The sequence below is a fragment of the Sminthopsis crassicaudata genome, chromosome 2 (genome assembly GCF_048593235.1).
Source record: "Sminthopsis crassicaudata isolate SCR6 chromosome 2, ASM4859323v1, whole genome shotgun sequence".
Lineage (NCBI taxonomy): Eukaryota > Metazoa > Chordata > Mammalia > Dasyuromorphia > Dasyuridae > Sminthopsis > Sminthopsis crassicaudata.
The window spans coordinates 400,610,713-400,628,976 of NC_133618.1; the positions used below are offsets into that span (position 1 = coordinate 400,610,713).

General features: G+C 36.5%; 1 protein-coding gene across 2 annotated transcripts in view; it reads right to left on the reverse strand.

Annotated features, from left to right (window-relative positions):
- The window catches only part of GLRA1 (glycine receptor alpha 1), a 76,977-nt gene that overhangs the window by 5,131 nt on the left and 53,582 nt on the right, over positions 1 to 18,264 (reverse strand). For both annotated transcript variants that reach the window (XM_074291858.1, XM_074291859.1), the window contains 5 exons: positions 14,297 to 14,520; positions 8,966 to 9,048; positions 7,555 to 7,692; positions 6,309 to 6,523; positions 5,074 to 5,220 (listed from right to left, as the gene is read on the reverse strand). In XM_074291858.1, coding sequence (XP_074147959.1) covers positions 5,074 to 5,220; positions 6,309 to 6,523; positions 7,555 to 7,692; positions 8,966 to 9,048; positions 14,297 to 14,520 — 807 coding nt within the window. The remainder of the gene's footprint in view (positions 1 to 5,073; positions 5,221 to 6,308; positions 6,524 to 7,554; positions 7,693 to 8,965; positions 9,049 to 14,296; positions 14,521 to 18,264) is intronic.

Here is an 18,264-nt window from a genome sequence, read left to right on the forward strand (position 1 = left end):
GGAAAAGTGACCTGGACTAGGTAGTATTCCAGAAATGGCAGAGTATTTTTGATGACCTTCTTTACACTAATATTCCCCCATCTTGAATACTGGGTTATGGAATTTTCGGTCACAGCAATTTACTAAGTTATGAATGGGTTTGAACTGGTGCTGGTGGAGAGAATTCTCATTAGAATATGTTAGAGTCAACTCATATCCACATGCATGAAGTATGAACACTTATTCTTGGGAAATGGGCAAATGCTACAGACCAGGACTTGATTTATGCTATTATTGATTGTCTAGCCTTAAGAAAGGGATAGAGAAAATGTTAATAATATAGATTAAACTTAAATGAGTGTCTAGTCCTTTTCTGGGAGCTGGTTTAAATATTTGTTAACATGTCCCTGGTCCCCACCTTGAAGAAATCACAGATGCTTGAAATACTGCATTAATTGCCCAACTATATAATATAATTAAACCATAAAAGCATCATCATAACAGGGCAAAAATATATCACACCAGTGACTGTGTAGTATAATAATTTAGACCAAAGCTTCTTAAACACCATGTGGAGTTGGGTAACTGAATGCAAAGGGTCATGAAAACTTTGGCAACAGTACAAAGTTGCTGAATGCTCTATGTCTTGCAGTATCAAATATTCTCCCAAGATTTAATTTTTTATGTAAAAATAGACAAACATCCATTTCATTAATATGCAAATTTGTTTTTATTATATGTATACTAAAGAACTGTTTCAAAATAAATTTCTTTGTGATTTATTATTAATAAATGTTTGATTTGTATACCTATTTTACATACTTATATATACCCAGGGTCATGTAAAACTTTCTTGAGCAAAAAGGGCTTGTAAGTGGAAAAAGTTTAAGAAGCCCTGGTTTAGACTAAGAGGCAAGGGAAAGGGGGGTTCAGATTCTGCCCTACATACTTTGAGACCATGGACAATCAATAATCTTTTTGAATCTGTCTCTTCATCTGTAAAGTGAGGAAAATAATACCTCTAATATGTACCTTAGAGAGTGGTTGTGAGGACCAAATGTGATAATATTTGTTAAATGCTTTGGAAACTAAGAACTCTACAGAATACGCTATTATCATTTTCATGAGTGTAATTATATGTATAAGAAGTAGCATGAAAAGCACACACACACACACACACACACACACACACAGAGAGACATATCAGGGATCCTTTTCTGATTTCTACCCTTTCTTACCCCACCCAACATGCTAGTGTTCCTCCTCCCTAACTACCTTATATCTAACTATATACATTTAATGTAGTAATCTATTTATTATACAGATTAATCATTCTTAAACACATAAACTCCTGAGGAGCAATTGGGTCTTATACTATATAGCTATACTATACACAAGTATTTCTGTCAAATGAAAATTAATTGTGTAAAATACACAATGTATTTTATTTCGTTAATATGCAATGTCTTATTGTATAGTAACTATTTTATTATTCAATCATAGTTATATTATTTATTATCCTTACATGCAGATAGAAATGAGCAGCTAAAAATAAGAAAAATTAAAAACTATTAGTTACTAACTGAGAAACCATATTCAAGTCAAAAAGTATTGTCGAGAAGGGGAGGTAATAGAGAACTGGAAAACAAAAACAGAGATCACTTTATGTATTAATAGCTCCAATCTATTTAAATGTTGGCCAGTTAAATTTACCCTTTAAAATGCAGGATGTGGGTACAGTTTGATATTTTTGGTTGAAATATTTATCTAAGATTAAGTTTTTCAGAATAACCATATATATATATATATATGTATATATGAAATCAGCATAGTGCCTGCTTTTTCTTACACTTACCAGTAGGTGGCAGGTAACTCACACTAAACTGGATAACCAGAAATAAAAGCTAAGAAAAATAGCCAAGTCCCTTCTGCAAGAGTGTTTTTTTCTAGGCCCTTTATAGATTAGAAAAAAGTAAGAGACTCCAGCAAGGGGGCCCATTGAAAGTACCCAGCATAACAGGTAATAGCCTGACAGCCAGAGAAACAGAAAAACCACAAAAAAATCAGATAACTCCCACTCATATGGCATTTTATAGTTTAAAAAGCACAAAAGCTCTGTAATGCAAGAAGTGAAAGGATTATTTCCATTTTACAGATGATACTCTGAGGTTGGAAAAAGGGAAAGAATTGCTGAGGTTCATACAGCTAGCAAATCCCAGTCAAGCCTTTTATTCTTTCCACCACATTATCTGGCATTATTTAAATTAAATGGTCTTTTTTGTACGTACATAATTGTAAACTGAAAACTTTAATAAATAAAGCTATTTGTTAAAATATATTTTGAGACCATTATTATTATGAGAAGTAAGTTGGTATAATGGATGGATTTGGAGTAAGAAAGTCTTGAGTTTGAATCCTGCCTCAATTACTTAAACTGAATTTGAATCCTGCCTCAGATACTTACTAGCTATATAAACTCTGGGCATGTCAAGTAAACTTTCAGCCTCACTTTCTTTATTTGTAAAATGGGGATAATCATGCTAGCACCTACTTCACAGTTGTGAGTATTAAATGAGTTAATAATAAAGTACTTTGCAAACCTTAAAACACTATATAAGTTCTATTATTATTATTAACATATTAGAATAGTAACATCTATTTCACAGGGTTCCTGGGGGAATCAAAAGAAATAACTATATACATTTTAATTATTATTATTATATTTCTCTGATAGTCATTTCTTTCTAATTCTAGGAAAGAATTTGCAATACTTCCAATGTTCCACAAAAATGCTGCTTTGATGTCTCATCATGGCACAGAGATGATCCTAAGTTCTAAAGAGCATGCCAGTGAGAGGCTTGAGATCTTACTTTAGTAATTGACTGAGCTGAGCTCAGTATGGAAGAGCTCATCACCAGTAGGGTGGTCACTATAGCTCTATAGCTGTAGCAACCCAAGGAACATACAGAAATACCAAATAGCTCTTGTGTCTTAACCTCTTTTGTCTTCTACAGAATGGCAAACAAGAAGGTAGAGGGTACTTAGAAACATACTATTTTTATATTATCTGTGAACATTAATTTAACTCTAAAGATGTGATCTTTTCCTGATGACCACGTCTTAACACAGAGGAACTGAACCATATCAACACTGACATTTTTATTACAGATGTAATCAAAAGATATAAGACAGTTGCTGCTAAAGGGAAGAATAGCTCACAGGTCCTTTTGAAGAAACAGATAAAAGAGTTTTTGGAATGAGCTTCATCATGTTCCCAGAGGCAACAAAAAATATAATTTCTTAGGAAGATTGATCATCTTGTTTGTTGTGCTTATGGTTCACATAAACAAAAACATCATCATGAAAATAATTATAGCTTATGTGCCAATAGCTGTAGTGGATATAAAGGTTGAAAAACCACTGGAAGAATTCAACATGATCCTCTTAAGGAATTTAACATATACATATACATATATATGTGATATATATATATATATGTATATATATATATATTGATATTGATATGGTGAAGATCAGTGAAAAGAGAATCAGAAAAGGTGCTGAAAAATCTAGTTTAGGCGCAGCTAGGTGGCGCAGTGGATAGAACACCAGCCTTGAATTCAGGAGGACCCGAGTTCAAATCTGGTCTCAGACACTTAACATTTCCTAGATGTGTGACCCTGAGCAAGTCACTTAACCCCAGCTTCAGGGGGGGGAAAAAAAAAAAAAGAAAAATCTAGTTTGGAATAAAGAAAGGAGAGTCAAAATCTTTACACTACTTCCAAGCTTCAAGCCTATTTATCATGGTGTTTTCTTTAGAAAAGAGTCAAAAACTTCTAGATATAGACGTGCTACCAGACAAGATCACAAAAAGTAAAATACCTTAATTGTCAGAATTTTGTAAAATGCACTTTGTGTAATTGTTATTTTCCTGTAGTAGAATATAAGCTTTTGATGAAAGGAGTTATTTCATTTTTGTCATTGTCCTAGCAGTATCTGTAGTTAGCTGTCTAATAAATGTAGTTTATTAATAGTGGATAGAGTACCAGGCCTAGATTCAGGAAGACTCTTCTCCTTAAGTTCAAATCTGACCTTCAACACTTAATAGATATGTGACCCTGAGCAAGTCACTTCACCTTGTTTGCCTCAGTTTTCTCAGCTGTGAAATGAAAAGGAAATGAAAATTTTTGCCAAGGAAATTCCACATATGTTCAAGAAGAATCTGATATGACTGTAAAATGATTGAATATGTTAATAAATGCTCATTGAATTTAGTTGAATATACTGTTTGGTAGAGAATCTTAAAATGCTAGAGCTGAAAAATACCTTATCAATAATCCAGTTCAACCTTCTTACCTTTCAGGGAAGGAAAACTGTATTTCACTGCTTCAGAAAGTGGAGTAAGCCTGGGATCTTCCAAAGTAGGAGTAAAAAACTATGACACACTTTAGTACAAGAAATGATGTTCATAATTATAAACCTAAGTCAACACGAAAGTATCACATAATCCTGAATTCATAGGTAGAAGGGAATATAGAAGCCATCTAGTCCAAACCCTTCTATCTATAGATGAGGAATCCAAGTCCCAAAGTTACTATATGATTTAATCAAGATCACAATAGCAATAAATATCATGTTTGGAATTTGAACCAAAATTCTTTTCACTGCACATCAACTGCAATCTCCCAATTTCCTGTCCTTATTGGACTTTTACAGTAGTTTTTAAACTGTTTTTAATTGTTCTCTCTTTTCTTGCTTTCTGACTCATCTTTTGCATAAGCTGGTAAACAGATTTTTTTGCTAGCCAAATGGATGCCCCAGCAGCTACTGATGGCATTAGCAACATCAGTCTATTTTCCCAGATTCTGTCCTTTTTTCCTATTGGCCTTTTTTAATGCTTGACATTCTACTGTGAGCAATTCATTCTTTTGGCATCTGTAAAATGGGGGAGTTGGGACTAGATGACTCCTCTCTTTTCTAATATTCTGTGATTTTGTGCTGCCATATTCAGTCCCGATGGAATAGGCCCCTAAGATTTGATGCTTATCAAGTTATTTTCTGCTGCCCTCCCTGGAGCAGTGGCCTGAGTCTTACCTTGTGGTGTCTCCTTTTCCTCCTGAACCTGAGTAGCTCTTTGTGCTGCCGGGACACGAAGTTGACAGCAGCATACTCCAACAGTGCTGAGAACACGAAGAGCAGACACACTGCCATCCAAATGTCAATGGCTTTCACATAGGAGACCTAGTGCAGGAAGGTTGTAGATAGAAGTGGGGGGAAGAAAGAGGAGTAAAATGTTCTATTTAGCATAGTGGCGTCTCCCCTCACCTTCTCCTGGAGGGAATGGGGGGAAGGTGTGATGGGATGGAGAATGGTGAAAGAGAGAAAGGGGGAGAGAGAGAGGGGAAGGAAGAACGAGAACTAATGGCATGGAGAAAAAGGTTGGATCAAATGACTTTTTCTATTGGGTTATTGGATTGAGTGCAATGTTGGATCAAGCTGAGTGAAGTAACTATTGGAAGAGTGAATTGAGCAGAACACTGTGGCTAGCAGAAAAGTGAATTGAGGAGAATGATGGATTAAGCAGAGTATTGGCTTGGGTAGAGTGTTGTAGCTATCAGAATATTGGAGTGAGCAGAATGTTAGATTGGAGAGATGTTAATCAAGTGAATTTTTTTTTACTAAGTGGAATAACAGGTCAAAAGGAATCTTGGATCAAACAGGATATTGTACCTAGTAGAATGTTAGGTGGAATAGTAGTATTACTGCATTTAATGGTATTGTGGATAGGAAAATCTTTCATTGAGTGGGAAGTTGTATGAAATCAAAGGCTTTTTGCCTTCCCTTCACTCTAGATTGGGGTAGGAGATGGTGCAGGGGATAGGAATGGGTAGGATTCCTCTTGTCAATAGCTCAGTTATCCGGTAACACTGAATTCCTTGCTGTTCCTTCCACGTGATACTACCTCTCCTGATTCCAGTCATTTCCACTGCCTCTCCTCTCTGTAGGGAATTCTTTTTCTCCTCATCTTCATTTGCTGGATTCCCTGGATTCCTTTAAATTCTACCTTCTACAAGAAGCTTTTCCTGGTCTCCCTTAATGGTAAGGAACTTTTTTTCTGAGATCATTTCTAATCTCTCTTATGGATATCTTGCTTGTATGTAATTATTTGTATTAGATTTTAAACTCCTTGAGGGAAGGGTGTCTTTCTTTGTATCTCCACTGTTTTGAATAGTGTTTGGCACAAAGTAAACCTTTAATAAATTCTTGTTGACTCGACTTCATTCCAGTATTCTATGACCAGATGGGGAGTGGTATTTGTTTGTTTTTACCTTAGGTAAAGATGCTCTAGAGCCAGAGCTCTGAGTGGTCATGGTGAGCACTGTGGTGATACCCAATCCCACCCGAGCAGGTGCAGCATCCATGTTGATCCAGAAGGAGATCCAGGAAAGGATGACAATGAGCAGGCTGGGGATATACATTTGGATCAGGTAGTAGCCCATCTGCCGTTCTAAGTGGAAGCGAGCCTCTATGCAAGTGAATTTGCCTGGAAGAAATTGTAGTGAGAGTGTTTGTTGAGATAGTTGAGATTGTTGAGATGAGTCTTCCTAAATTCTAATATGTTTTCAGACATTTAATAGAGATGTAATCCTGGGCAAGTCATTTAACACTGTTTGCCTCAGTTTCCTCATCTATAAAATGATCTAGAGAAGGAAATGGCAAACAACTTTAGTAACTCTGTCAGGAAAACCCTCAATAGGGTCATAAAGAGTTGGACATGGCTAAAATGATTGAAAAATACAAAATATGTGCACATATGTACACAAATGCATATATGTATGTTTTAAAAATAGCTTGTACCCTTAAGTGGGGTGAAATATGATCCCCTGAAATCCTGCCTCTATTGGTAATCTGCTCAGCATACCAGATGGTCATATTTCCTGCAGAGGGCAGCATTGGTTGGAGCCCGAGAATTTTTCTTTGCTCTGAGAATGCTGGCTGAATGAATGGGGTTTTACTCTCATTCCGTTCTAGGATGATTTTCAGTGCTTTGTAAGGAGCTGCCTAGTACACCCGGAAAGAGCTGTGTGTGAGGCTATGCCTCGGGCTTCTTGAAAGATGCTGGTGGGTTAGCCGACTCTTTTAGTCTCTATACACCTTCCCAGGATGATCTAACAGCAGAGAAGCGGCGCTGATGTTCTGCCTCTCGAGGGCCTGGGGAAAGCATCCTGTGTGCTTTACTTGAGAACATCACTGGCAGGAGCCTTTCATATTCATCTTTTACTATCCAAGCACACACACCTAGTATTTATGTATTGGGGTCTTGTATCCTCAACAGGAAGATGCGCAATTTATAATTCTCTTTGGGAGGGAGCAAGGGAAGGGGGGCAGTACTATTACTGAAGGGGTAAAATGAGATACAGAGCAGCAAGTAAACTCACTTAAGGGAGCACCGGTAGATTTTTGTTGTAGAGTTCAGAGTTGAAAACATGGTATATGGTCAGTATAACCTGGTCAAATGAGGGGATTAAGGACTGAAAACATGAACTCTGGGGCTGTTTAGCCCTTCTGACTTACCTGTGTTATAATGTTTGGTGCAGTATCGCAGATCCTTTTCTTCTTTCAGGATAAACTGGGGTAGAGTCAAGTCATCAGCCACTTGCACCGCACCTTGTTCTTGCCACTGGAAGATGAGGTCATTCATGGTGTAGCCAACTGTGATCAGATGGGAGAAAGTGGAATTACTCTAGGGGGAACACTAGGCTAAAGCAATCCAGGATTGGGGAAAACACCCCAAAACTGAATCAGGAACCAAAGAAATTGGAACAGGCTAGGAACACCGACTAAATCCGATCAGATGAAATTTAATAGTAAGCGTAAGTGGCAGGCTGGGAAAGAATTGTTTAAACAACAGTGCAAATAAACAAATTTCATATGGGTGGAGGTGTCTAATGGCTCCAAAAGCATCAGTAAGGAGCACCTGCATATCTGGTGGCTAAAAACAATTATATGATTTTAGGCTACATTTAGAGATATGACATCCAGAACGAGAAAAATGATAGTCCTATTGTCCTCTGCCCTAATCAGAATCATGATAGTTTTTCATTTTTGCTCCGTTGTCTGTCCAGAATCTGAATACTGGAATTTTGTGTTCAGTTCTAGGTAAGCTTTTTAGAGAGGAAATCCACAAGAGTAGGACTAATAACTATGACAAAAAAGGATCACTTATAAGGGCTGGGTATTTTTAAGCTGAAGAAGAGAAAACTTAGGAAGTACAAAAAAAATGGTCAGTGCTTTTATGAATTTGAAGGACTCCCATGTGGGAGTCTGGTTTTGCTTGGCCCTAGAGGCAAGAACTGGGAACAATGACTAGAAGTTGCAAGGAGACTCAATATAACCAAATAAAACTCACTAATAATAAGAGTCATCTGAAAGTGGAATGGGCTGCCTCAGGCCATGACTTCTTCATTACTGGAAGTCTTCAAGATGCTTCTGAGAGAATCTTGTTCAGGGATTGAATTAGATTCTCTGAATTCCTTTTTAACTTCCAGAACCTGTGATGATAATTTTCTAGCTTTAAGTTTCTTTTTTCTTTTTCCATGAGTCAATTGAGGTTAAAGTGACTTGTCCAGGTCACACTGTTAGTAAGGGGCACGTTTACTGAGGTTGCATTTGAATTCAGGTTCTCCTGACTCCAGGGCTCGTGCTCTATCCACTGTACAACCTAACTGCCCCTAATTTATCCTTCAGGGATATACAAAATATTTTTATTAACAATATTCTCTGTGATTTCTAGTCTTGGTTTAGTCCAATTTTAAGATTTCTAGCTTAGGGGTGGGTGAGGGATAAGCAGAAGAGGAGTTTTTCTTATACTTCTCTTCCACCAAGATTTTAGATTAATTCTGAGTTGTCTTTGGGTTCTCATAGTACCTAATCTCCAATGGAGTGAGTGAAATGGAATTAAAGAACCCAGGCCTACGGGACTTACAGCTCTCCAGTTGCATAATGCATGTCTGGACATCCATGGGAAAATTCTTCAAATCCATGGGACAGGCTAGAGTCAGTGTAATCCTGAAGACAGAAGGAAAAAAGAAATAAGTGTTGCATTAGTTATGCTAATGAGATACTAACGTACCTCAGAGAAGCTTGGCAATAGACCTCAGAAATCATTTTCTGAAATGATTTCTGAAATGAAAGCACTCCAAGAACTCGGTAAAGTCCTCAGATCTTTGTGTCTCATTCCAGTTTAGTTCCCTCTTCTTATCTTTCCATATTAATGACTTGCAGTTTTTCAAAAATAAGTTTTTATTTATGTCTTTTGTTTTTATGTCACTCATATATTTCAATGCAATTCCCTTTGACTGTCTCAGAGAGTTATTCCTTATAATAAAGAATTCAAAAGAGAGTAAAACTAATAACTATATTTAAAAAATCTGACTACATATAGTACTAGTCCACACCAATAATGCCCTACCTCTTCAAAGAAGGTGGTGGAAATGCCATCTTGTAACTTTTTTAACAGCTACATGGTGCAGTGAATAAAATACTAGGCATTAGGCAGGAAGATCTGAGTTCCAATGTGACCTTAGACACTCACTAGCTACATAAACTTAGATAAACTGACTAACCTCTGTTTTCCTGTTTTCTCAACTTTAAAATGGAGGTAATGATAACAACTATCTCCCAGGATTGTTATGAGGATTGAATGAGATAATATTTTAGCACAATTCCTGGCACATGGTAGGTACTTAAAAATGCTTCCTTCTATTCTTTCCTTCCTTTGGGAACAAACGGCCATTGTAAATTTATCCACATTTCATTTTATTTGTTTTGTTGCTTTTCTATTTATATTATCATGATTCTTGTGTATATGGTTTTCCTGGCTCTGTTCATTTTTCATCAGTTTATATGTCTTTTCCTGCTTCTCTATATTTTTTGTGTTTGTTTCTTACAGCATAGTAATATTAGGTGTATTCACATACCACAATTTGATTATTCATTCTGCAGTTGGTGATTATCTACTTTTTGTTTCTAGCTTTGCTACTGCAAAAAGGTCTGCTATAAATATTTTGGTGTATTGGAGCTTTTCTTTTTGTCATTTGACCTCCTTGGGATATATGTCTAGCAGAGGATTTTCTGGCTCAAAGGATATGGACATTTTAGTCACTTTCTTCACATATTCCAAATTGCTTTTTAGAATACCTGGATCAATTTACAGCTTCCCTGTAAGTGCATTATTGTGAATGGCTTTCATTTAAAAAAAATACCTTTTAAGTTATTCCTCTCATTGTATGACAATGGGCAAGGACCTCCCCTTTGTTGGCCTCCAATTTCCTCTTGGGTAAAATGAAGGAGTTGGATTAGAGGGTCTTCAACATTTGTTCTAGTTATGGGTTTTGTATGGTACAATTTAAGTTCACCTCCAGATGTTCCACATTCTAAATTTTTTTTTTTTTTTTAGTTTTGTGACTATGAGCATTTGTAAAATGGGGATGATAAATGGTATTGATCTTACATGGTTATTGTGTAGACAAATTGAGCTAATTCAGAGAGTGTGCACTTTAAAAGGCTGTCTGAACGCAGGTTGTTTATATTAGAATAATTACTATTATCTTTATCACAACTTCTTTTGTAATCTTTTGGGTAAAAATTTCAAGATGACACTTACTCTCTGAGCTTATTATAAATGTGGTAAGATGGTAAAGAATGCTCTTAGCTAGAAAAAAATTGGAAATTGGGATAAAATGGCAATACTTTGTAATGGAATAAAACCTTGCAATAGAATCAGAAGACTTGACTTTGATTTGGGGCCCTGACTTTCTATCTATGGGACATCAGACAAATCACTTTCAAGCTGTGAATCTCAATTTTCTCCTCTATAAAATAGGCATAATAATATTTGCACTTCTCTTTCTCACAAGATTATTGTGAGGAAAGTGCTTTGTAAACTTGAGAGTAACATATACATTTTTAGCCATGTTGAAAATTGGGGTTTCTCATCAAGTGACTGCATGATCTTGGAGCAAGATCTTAACTCCTAACTCCCTTAATCTTTTTGATAAAATAATAGATTTAAACTAGACAAATTTTAAGATCTCTTTTCTGACTCTTAATTCTTCCAGCTCTGACATTCAACCTTTTATGTTTTAACATCCTTCCAGAAAGTTTTGACACTGTTTTATATATTCTTTCTAGCTTTGACATTCTATGTCCTGAGATTTATTTTTTATGGGGTGGTATGGTTACTGTCCACATCAGACAGAGAAGGAATATCTGGGGATATAATTCTCATCTGGTAGCTGGGAGAGGGAGAGTATTTGTCAGTTCTTTTTCTTTCTTCTACATCTGGATACTTCCCATTTGAAGCTCCAGGGAATTATATGCGAGAGGGAGAAGAGAGGAGGGGGGTGTCCTCTGGGGATGAGTCCAGCTGGGGAGCTCTGAGCATCTGGAGTCCTTAGGCAGCTGGGGCATGTCTTGCTCCTTTTCTCTCACTTCATTTCCATCCCAGCCTGTCAATAGCTTCCCCAAAAGAGCATTTGATTGCCTCAGGCTTGCAAGCACGACTTATAATACAGTATGGTTGCAAAGTAGGTGTGTTCGATTATATGGATGTAGGTTCTGCCTATCTTGTATTTTCACCTTGCACATGTATGTATACATACCCCCCTGCCCTTTGCAAAATCCCTAGACTGTATTCCCTCCACACCACTACCTCTTCCTTAGTTTCCTTCCTCAATTCAAGTAGCACTTTTTACATGAAGCCTCTCCTGCTCTCTCCTCTCCTGTCTAATGCCTCCCTGCCAACGTCCCTGTATTGATTCTTTATGTAGTTTGTATACTTCACATGTAAATGTTCTTTCTCTTGGCTTAATGTATGCTCCTGAGGGTGGAAACTATTTTATTTCTAGTTTTGTCTTTGTGGCTTTCACACTTAGCATAGTACCTGACACGTAATAAGTGCTTAATAAATGTCTATTGATTAAAATGTGTGTGTGTATGTTCATATACACCATACAATACACACATATTGTGCCATATGCTTTTCAAAGCAAGGAGTAAGTTTAGCATTTGGTACAAGGGGAATCTACCATCTTCATGTAAGAGAGGAAAGCGGCCTCTTGCCCAAACCCTTGGGTTATACAAGATGAGAATAGATCCTAATGACCCACTACTTTACCTCATCTCCCCCTATCTAGCAGTGGTGCTGGGCCCATTGAAATCATACTTTTCAGAGATCTGAGTGATAAGGTGGGAGATAGAGAGAGAAAAGTTTCCTGTCTCAGTCCTGGGGATCAGAGCTCCAAAGTAGAGCAGCTGTCAGAACAGGTTAGTGTATTGTTTTTGGACAGACTTACCCATCTCCCTGCCCTTTCTTTTTAACCCACTGTCCTTAGGGCTTGGCCTTGAAGGGCATGTGCAGCAAAAAAGTACTGAGTGGAGACCAATGGTTCTGGATAGGTTGGCAGGTTGGGAAGATCTTCCTGGCTGGTTGCCTTCATATTTAGCTACCCTTGGGTAAACTATGTAAGTTTACCAGTTCTCAGGATAATTGTGAGGTCAGTGAAGTTAATTTTCCTGTGTCCTTTCCTTGCTCTCCCAAATCTCTTTGAAGAACTTTGGATTTAGAGTCGAGGACTTTATTCAAATCCCAAATCTTCTAATTACTATTTTTGTGTTAATATCTGTGTGACTATTGCCCTTTCATATCTTAGGTTCCTCATCTATAAGATAATAAGAGCTAGCATTTATATGGGCAACTGGGTAGTGCAGTGGATGGAGTATCAGATCTGGAGTCAGGAAGACTCATCTTCCTGAGTTCAAACTTGACCTCAGATACTTTCTAGCTGTGAGACCCTGGACAATTGTCTCATCTGTAAAATGAGGTGGAGAAGGCAGTTATGAATGATTCCAGTATTGTTGTCAAGAAAACCTCAGTAGGGAGATGAAAAGTCAGATGTAATTGAACAAGAAAAAAATAGCATTTATATAGTGCTTTAAGATTTGTAAAGTTCTTTACATATGTTATCCCATTTGATCCTCACAACAACCTAATGAGGTAGGTGCTGTTATCATCATTATCATTCCTATCTTGTAGATGGGAAGCTGAGAATGACAAAGGACTTATATAAGATCATAGAGAGTAAGGGTGTGAGGTAGGAATTGAATTCAGATCTTCCTAACTTCAGATCCAGCACTTTATCCACTGTACCACCTAGCTACTTGGTTTAGACCAGATAGTCTTTAAGATTCTTTCCAGCACTAGTTCTATGGGTCAAAAGTGGTAGTTGCTTACAGTTGGAATTTGAACTCCAGTCTATGAACCCAAATGCCCCCTCTCTTTACTCCACACTAAGTTATGCAGTCAGTAAATGAAAGAATAAGGCCTCAGATTCACTTCTATTTATTCCAAATCCAGTGTTCTTTCTGTTAAACCATGTGTGTGGCTTGCAGCCTGAACTTTATCCTGATTTCTCTAACCCATGGACAGTACAGCAATGCCATGGGATCACTGGATTTCCCAATCCATTTCTTGCAGTCTAATGCATACATCATAGTACTCCTGTAGCCCCATGAGATGAAGATATGGTAGCCTCTATGTCAGTGTGGATCCCAGTGTCTAAGGTGTAGCAAAAAGAGAAATGAAGACTTCTCCCTATGACTCGAATAAATAAACCTGTTTCCTCTACTCCCTAAAGAAAAGCTTTGTTGCTAGCAGCTTCCTTGGTGAGAGAAGCCATTGTAACAGCTCTGACTCTTTCCCCAAAATCATCTCCCCAGATTACTGGGATCATCATCTTAATCTACAGTGATGACTGAGACATTCAGATCTTTTCTATGGCTTTTCTTTGGCCATAGGGAAAAATGAAATTTCTCAGCTTTGCCTTCAATGCCCTTTGTAATCTGGTCCCATAAAGCTTTCCAAGCTTTTCTCTTCAGGAGAATAACTTAGAGGAGATTGAGAGAAAAAATGACTTGCTCTGAGTTACACAGCTAGTATGTGTCTGAAGGAGGATTTGAACTCAGATCCTCCTCACTCTACAATCCACAGAGTCATCTAGTGGCTTGCAGAATGTTTGTTTTTCTGCATTATTATAGTGCTACTTCCTATTCATACAAACATGGGTAAATCCTTTCTATGAAGAGAACTCACCATTTTACCTCTGAGTCTGCCCCTTTCCAGCCTCTCTTTTTATGTTAATGATCCCATAATTCTGCCCTTGCTCAGTTATCTAGTATCTTAGAATTAACTCCTGGAGGTGATGGGAAATCAGTTATTCTATGAAGGAAACTATGAAGGGCAACCCCAGCATCTCACCTGATACTGTAGAGAACATTGCCATTCCTGGAGATGCGCAGGAGCTTGTTGTCAGTGGTAATCTCATGGAAATGGGCTCCCTTCTCATTGGCAAAGAACAAGTCTGGCTTCCAGATGGAGTCCAACATGGATGGGTCCAGATCCAGGGAATCATCTGGGTACTCATTGTAGGCCAATCGAGGGTCATTCCACTGCTGACGCAAGAAGATGTTGACCCTATAATCCTACAAAGGAGGAGGAGAAAGTGAGGACCTGGTGATTACACCTCTTACAAAGATGTTGGGCATCTCAGATTAATGTCCTGAGAGAGAGGTTTTTTTGTCCATAATCATTACTATTTCTTTTGCTTCCCATAGTTTCCCTACTTTCATAGAAATTAATATCTGAGTTGGGATAGACTTTAGTATATAGAATATTAGAGCTAGAAGGGGCCTTTGAACACAGAACATAGAATATCATCATTGGAAGAGGTCTTATTGTGCAGAAAATATTCTATTAGAAATGAATGAGACTTTAGGAACAATCTAATCCTACTCTCTTAATTTTGGGATGGGAAGAAATTGAGGCCTAGAGAAGTAATGTGACTTCCTAAAAGCCACCCAGAGAATTAGTTTTGGAGCTGGAACTTCAATTCAGATTTTCTGCTTCCCAGTTTAGTACACTTTCTAGTATTTCAAATTTTTCATTTAGTTATCTCAAAAAATTTATGGAGAACATGGCATTACTATGTTCTCTTTCTAACAAGCCCTTAATAACTTTCTTTTTCCCTGGTAGTAGAAGTATAATTTTGAGGCAAAACAGAATCAAATCTCCTAACTCCTTCCTGAGCTGATGCCTCATTAGATAAGCCTGCAAAAATGTCAATAGCTTCATAAAATATGTCTAGGTATTTCATAGGATTGTTCTATTATTTAATTGAAGCCTCTCCCGCCAGCCCTATAGAGAATGACATTTTGTCTCATAATCTTATGTCTTATAAGTCCCCAGGTAGGGGAGAGTTGCAGAATTGGATTGCATATTATTTTCCTAGTTTTCTTCTAATGGAAGCAGATGGTTTCTAGTCTGGTCGCATTGTAGGTTAGAATTATTGTCTTTTTTTTTCCCCCTGTGAATCTTATATGCTGCAATACTAGGGACTGAGTGGTGTCAGAAGAAAGGAAATGTGGACATTTGGTCAGTAAAAACTTTTGGCTCCCAAAGCACAATTGCATTCCTGATGATTCTTTTGTGATCAGAGTCATTCCTTTGCCTCTGACAGAATGGAATGTACAGAAAAGATCAGTATGCTCTCTCTTCCTCTTCCCTCCAGGAATATCCTCTCTTCTCACTGATGACCAAAATCCTACTCAGCTTTCAAGGCTCAGCTCAGTCCTTCTTCCTCGGTATTGCTTTTCTTGACGTCTCCATCTGGAGACATGTCTAACTCCTAGGATCACTTAAGGATCTAGGTAGTTTGTGTGACTCTTTCTCATTTAACCTCTCAGTGTTAACTTAGTTTCATCAACTGTAAAATTACTTAGTTATTTATTTACAAAACATATGCATAGGCAATTTTTCAACATTGACTCTTGCAAAACTTTCTGTTCTAAATTTTTCCCTCCTTCCCCCTATCCTAGATGGCAGGTAGTCCAATACATGTTAAATATGTTAAAGTATATGTTAAATCATATATATATATATATATATATATATATATATATATATATATATATATATATATATATATATATATATATATATATACACACACACACACATATGTTTATAGAGTTATTTTGCTGCACAAGAAAAATCGGATCTAGAAAGAAAGGAAAAGAACTTGAGAAGGAAAACAAAAATGCAAATAAACAATAACAGAAAGAGTGGAAATGTTATGCATAAACTATAAAATTTAGATAATACATTTATGTTCCATGATTATTGTGAGAATCAAATGAGAAGACATGTGTAAAAAGATCTACAAGCCTTAAAAAGCTATATAATTACTAGTACTTATTCTCTAGATGTTTCCGGTGTCTAAAAATTGTCTTGTCAACTAGATTGTGAGCAATTTTAAGGTATGGACCACATTATTTACTTATATTTCCCCTGTGGTTCTTTACATAGGATGAAGCATGTAGAATATGCTTGAGAAATACTTGTTAATTTATTGAGTGTGAATTAAAATATTATTACCTTTCTCTTCCTTCTTCTGCTACTTGTGTTGTTGTTAGGTTGATTAGCGTTTATAAGTAGAATAACACCATAGCATTGTGGATGGAGAGCCATCCTGAGAACTTTGAATAACAGGTTCAAAGCCCACCTCAGACACAATATGATTTTGTGATCTGGGGCAAGTCCTAGGGTTTGTGTCTTAGGTAATTTCATGCAGAAAAGAGTCAGCTTTGGTAGAGGGAGTTTTATTTTTTATTTATTAAGGCATAAAACCTCATAATCAAATGCATAAAGGTAGAAATAATGAATGCATCCATTCCAGATTACCTGTAATAAAGGGCCATGGAAAAATAGACCAGAAATTAATTGGAAACTAAATAATCTAGTCCTAAAGATTGAGTGGATAAAACAACCAACTCATAAAAACAATAATTTCATCCAGGAGTATGACAATAATGACACAATATACCAAAACTTATGAGATGCAGCCAAAGAAGTTATTTGGGGAAATATTATATTTCTAGATGCTTACATTAGTTAAAATAGAGAAAGAGAACAATGAATTGAGCATATGACTAAAAAAGCTAGAAAAAGAACAAATTAAACCTCCCCAAATAAAAACCCAAATTAGAAATTCTGAAAATAAAAGGAGAGATTAATAAAATTGAAAGAAAACTATCATATAAATAAAACTAAGAATTGGTTTTATGAAAAAAAAATCAACAAAATAGATAAATCTTTGGTTAATTTGATTAGAAAAAGGAAAGGAAAAGTTCTGACACCAAGTTCCACTGTACTACATAGGAATATTTCTATTTTCACTTTCGCATTCCCTTGTTCTCAAATTCAGTCAGTTGTCATGTTTTGCCAATTCTTTCTCAATGGTATCTCTTACATTTGCCGCCTGTTACTTCTTCCGTTCCCATGCCTCTACTCTAGTTCTGATCCTCATCATTTCTTTCCTGAAATATGTAAGCAGACTTCTAATTGGCTTCCCTGTCTTTAATCTCTTCCATTTGCAGTCCATCCTTCATATACCTAGCAAATTAGTCCTAAATGTAGTTTTGCATTTGTCTCTCCCTTGGTCCCCATTTTTCATAGGATAAAATCTAGCTTCTCTAACCTACCATTTGAGGCCTTTTACAATCTAGTTCAGACATATCTAGACAAATTCTAGAACATATTAAAGGAATATTTTTATGAGGATTTAGACACCGAGAACAGGACAATGCTAGATGAGGACAATTGGTAGATCGATTTAATTTACTTATTAAAAAAAATGACTAGATAGATAGATTGGGGTAATGCTGCCAATACACATATATCTGGATTTTAACATAACATTTTAAAAAATCTTTCAAGATATCTTTATAAATAAGATTCAGAGATCTGGGCAAGATGGTAGTACCATTAGATGTATTTAGAACTGGCTACATAACTATAATTAGTGCATTGTTGTTTTTTAATAATAGAAATATATATTATTATACATATATGTAATATATATTATAATATAAATGTATATTTATTTTCAAAATATAGGCAACGTTTTCAACATTCACCCTTGCAACACCCTTGTGTTCCAAATTTTTCTTCCTCCCTTTCTCTTACCCCATCCTCTAGACAAGTAATCCAATATGTATTAAACACATACAATTCTTCTATACATATTTCCACATTTATCATGTTGCACAAGAAAAATCAGATCATAAAGGAAAAAAAGATGAGAAAGAAAATACAAAGCAAGCAAATAACAACAAAGGTGAAAATACTATGCTGTGATCCACATTCAGTCCCCACCGTCCTCTTTCTGG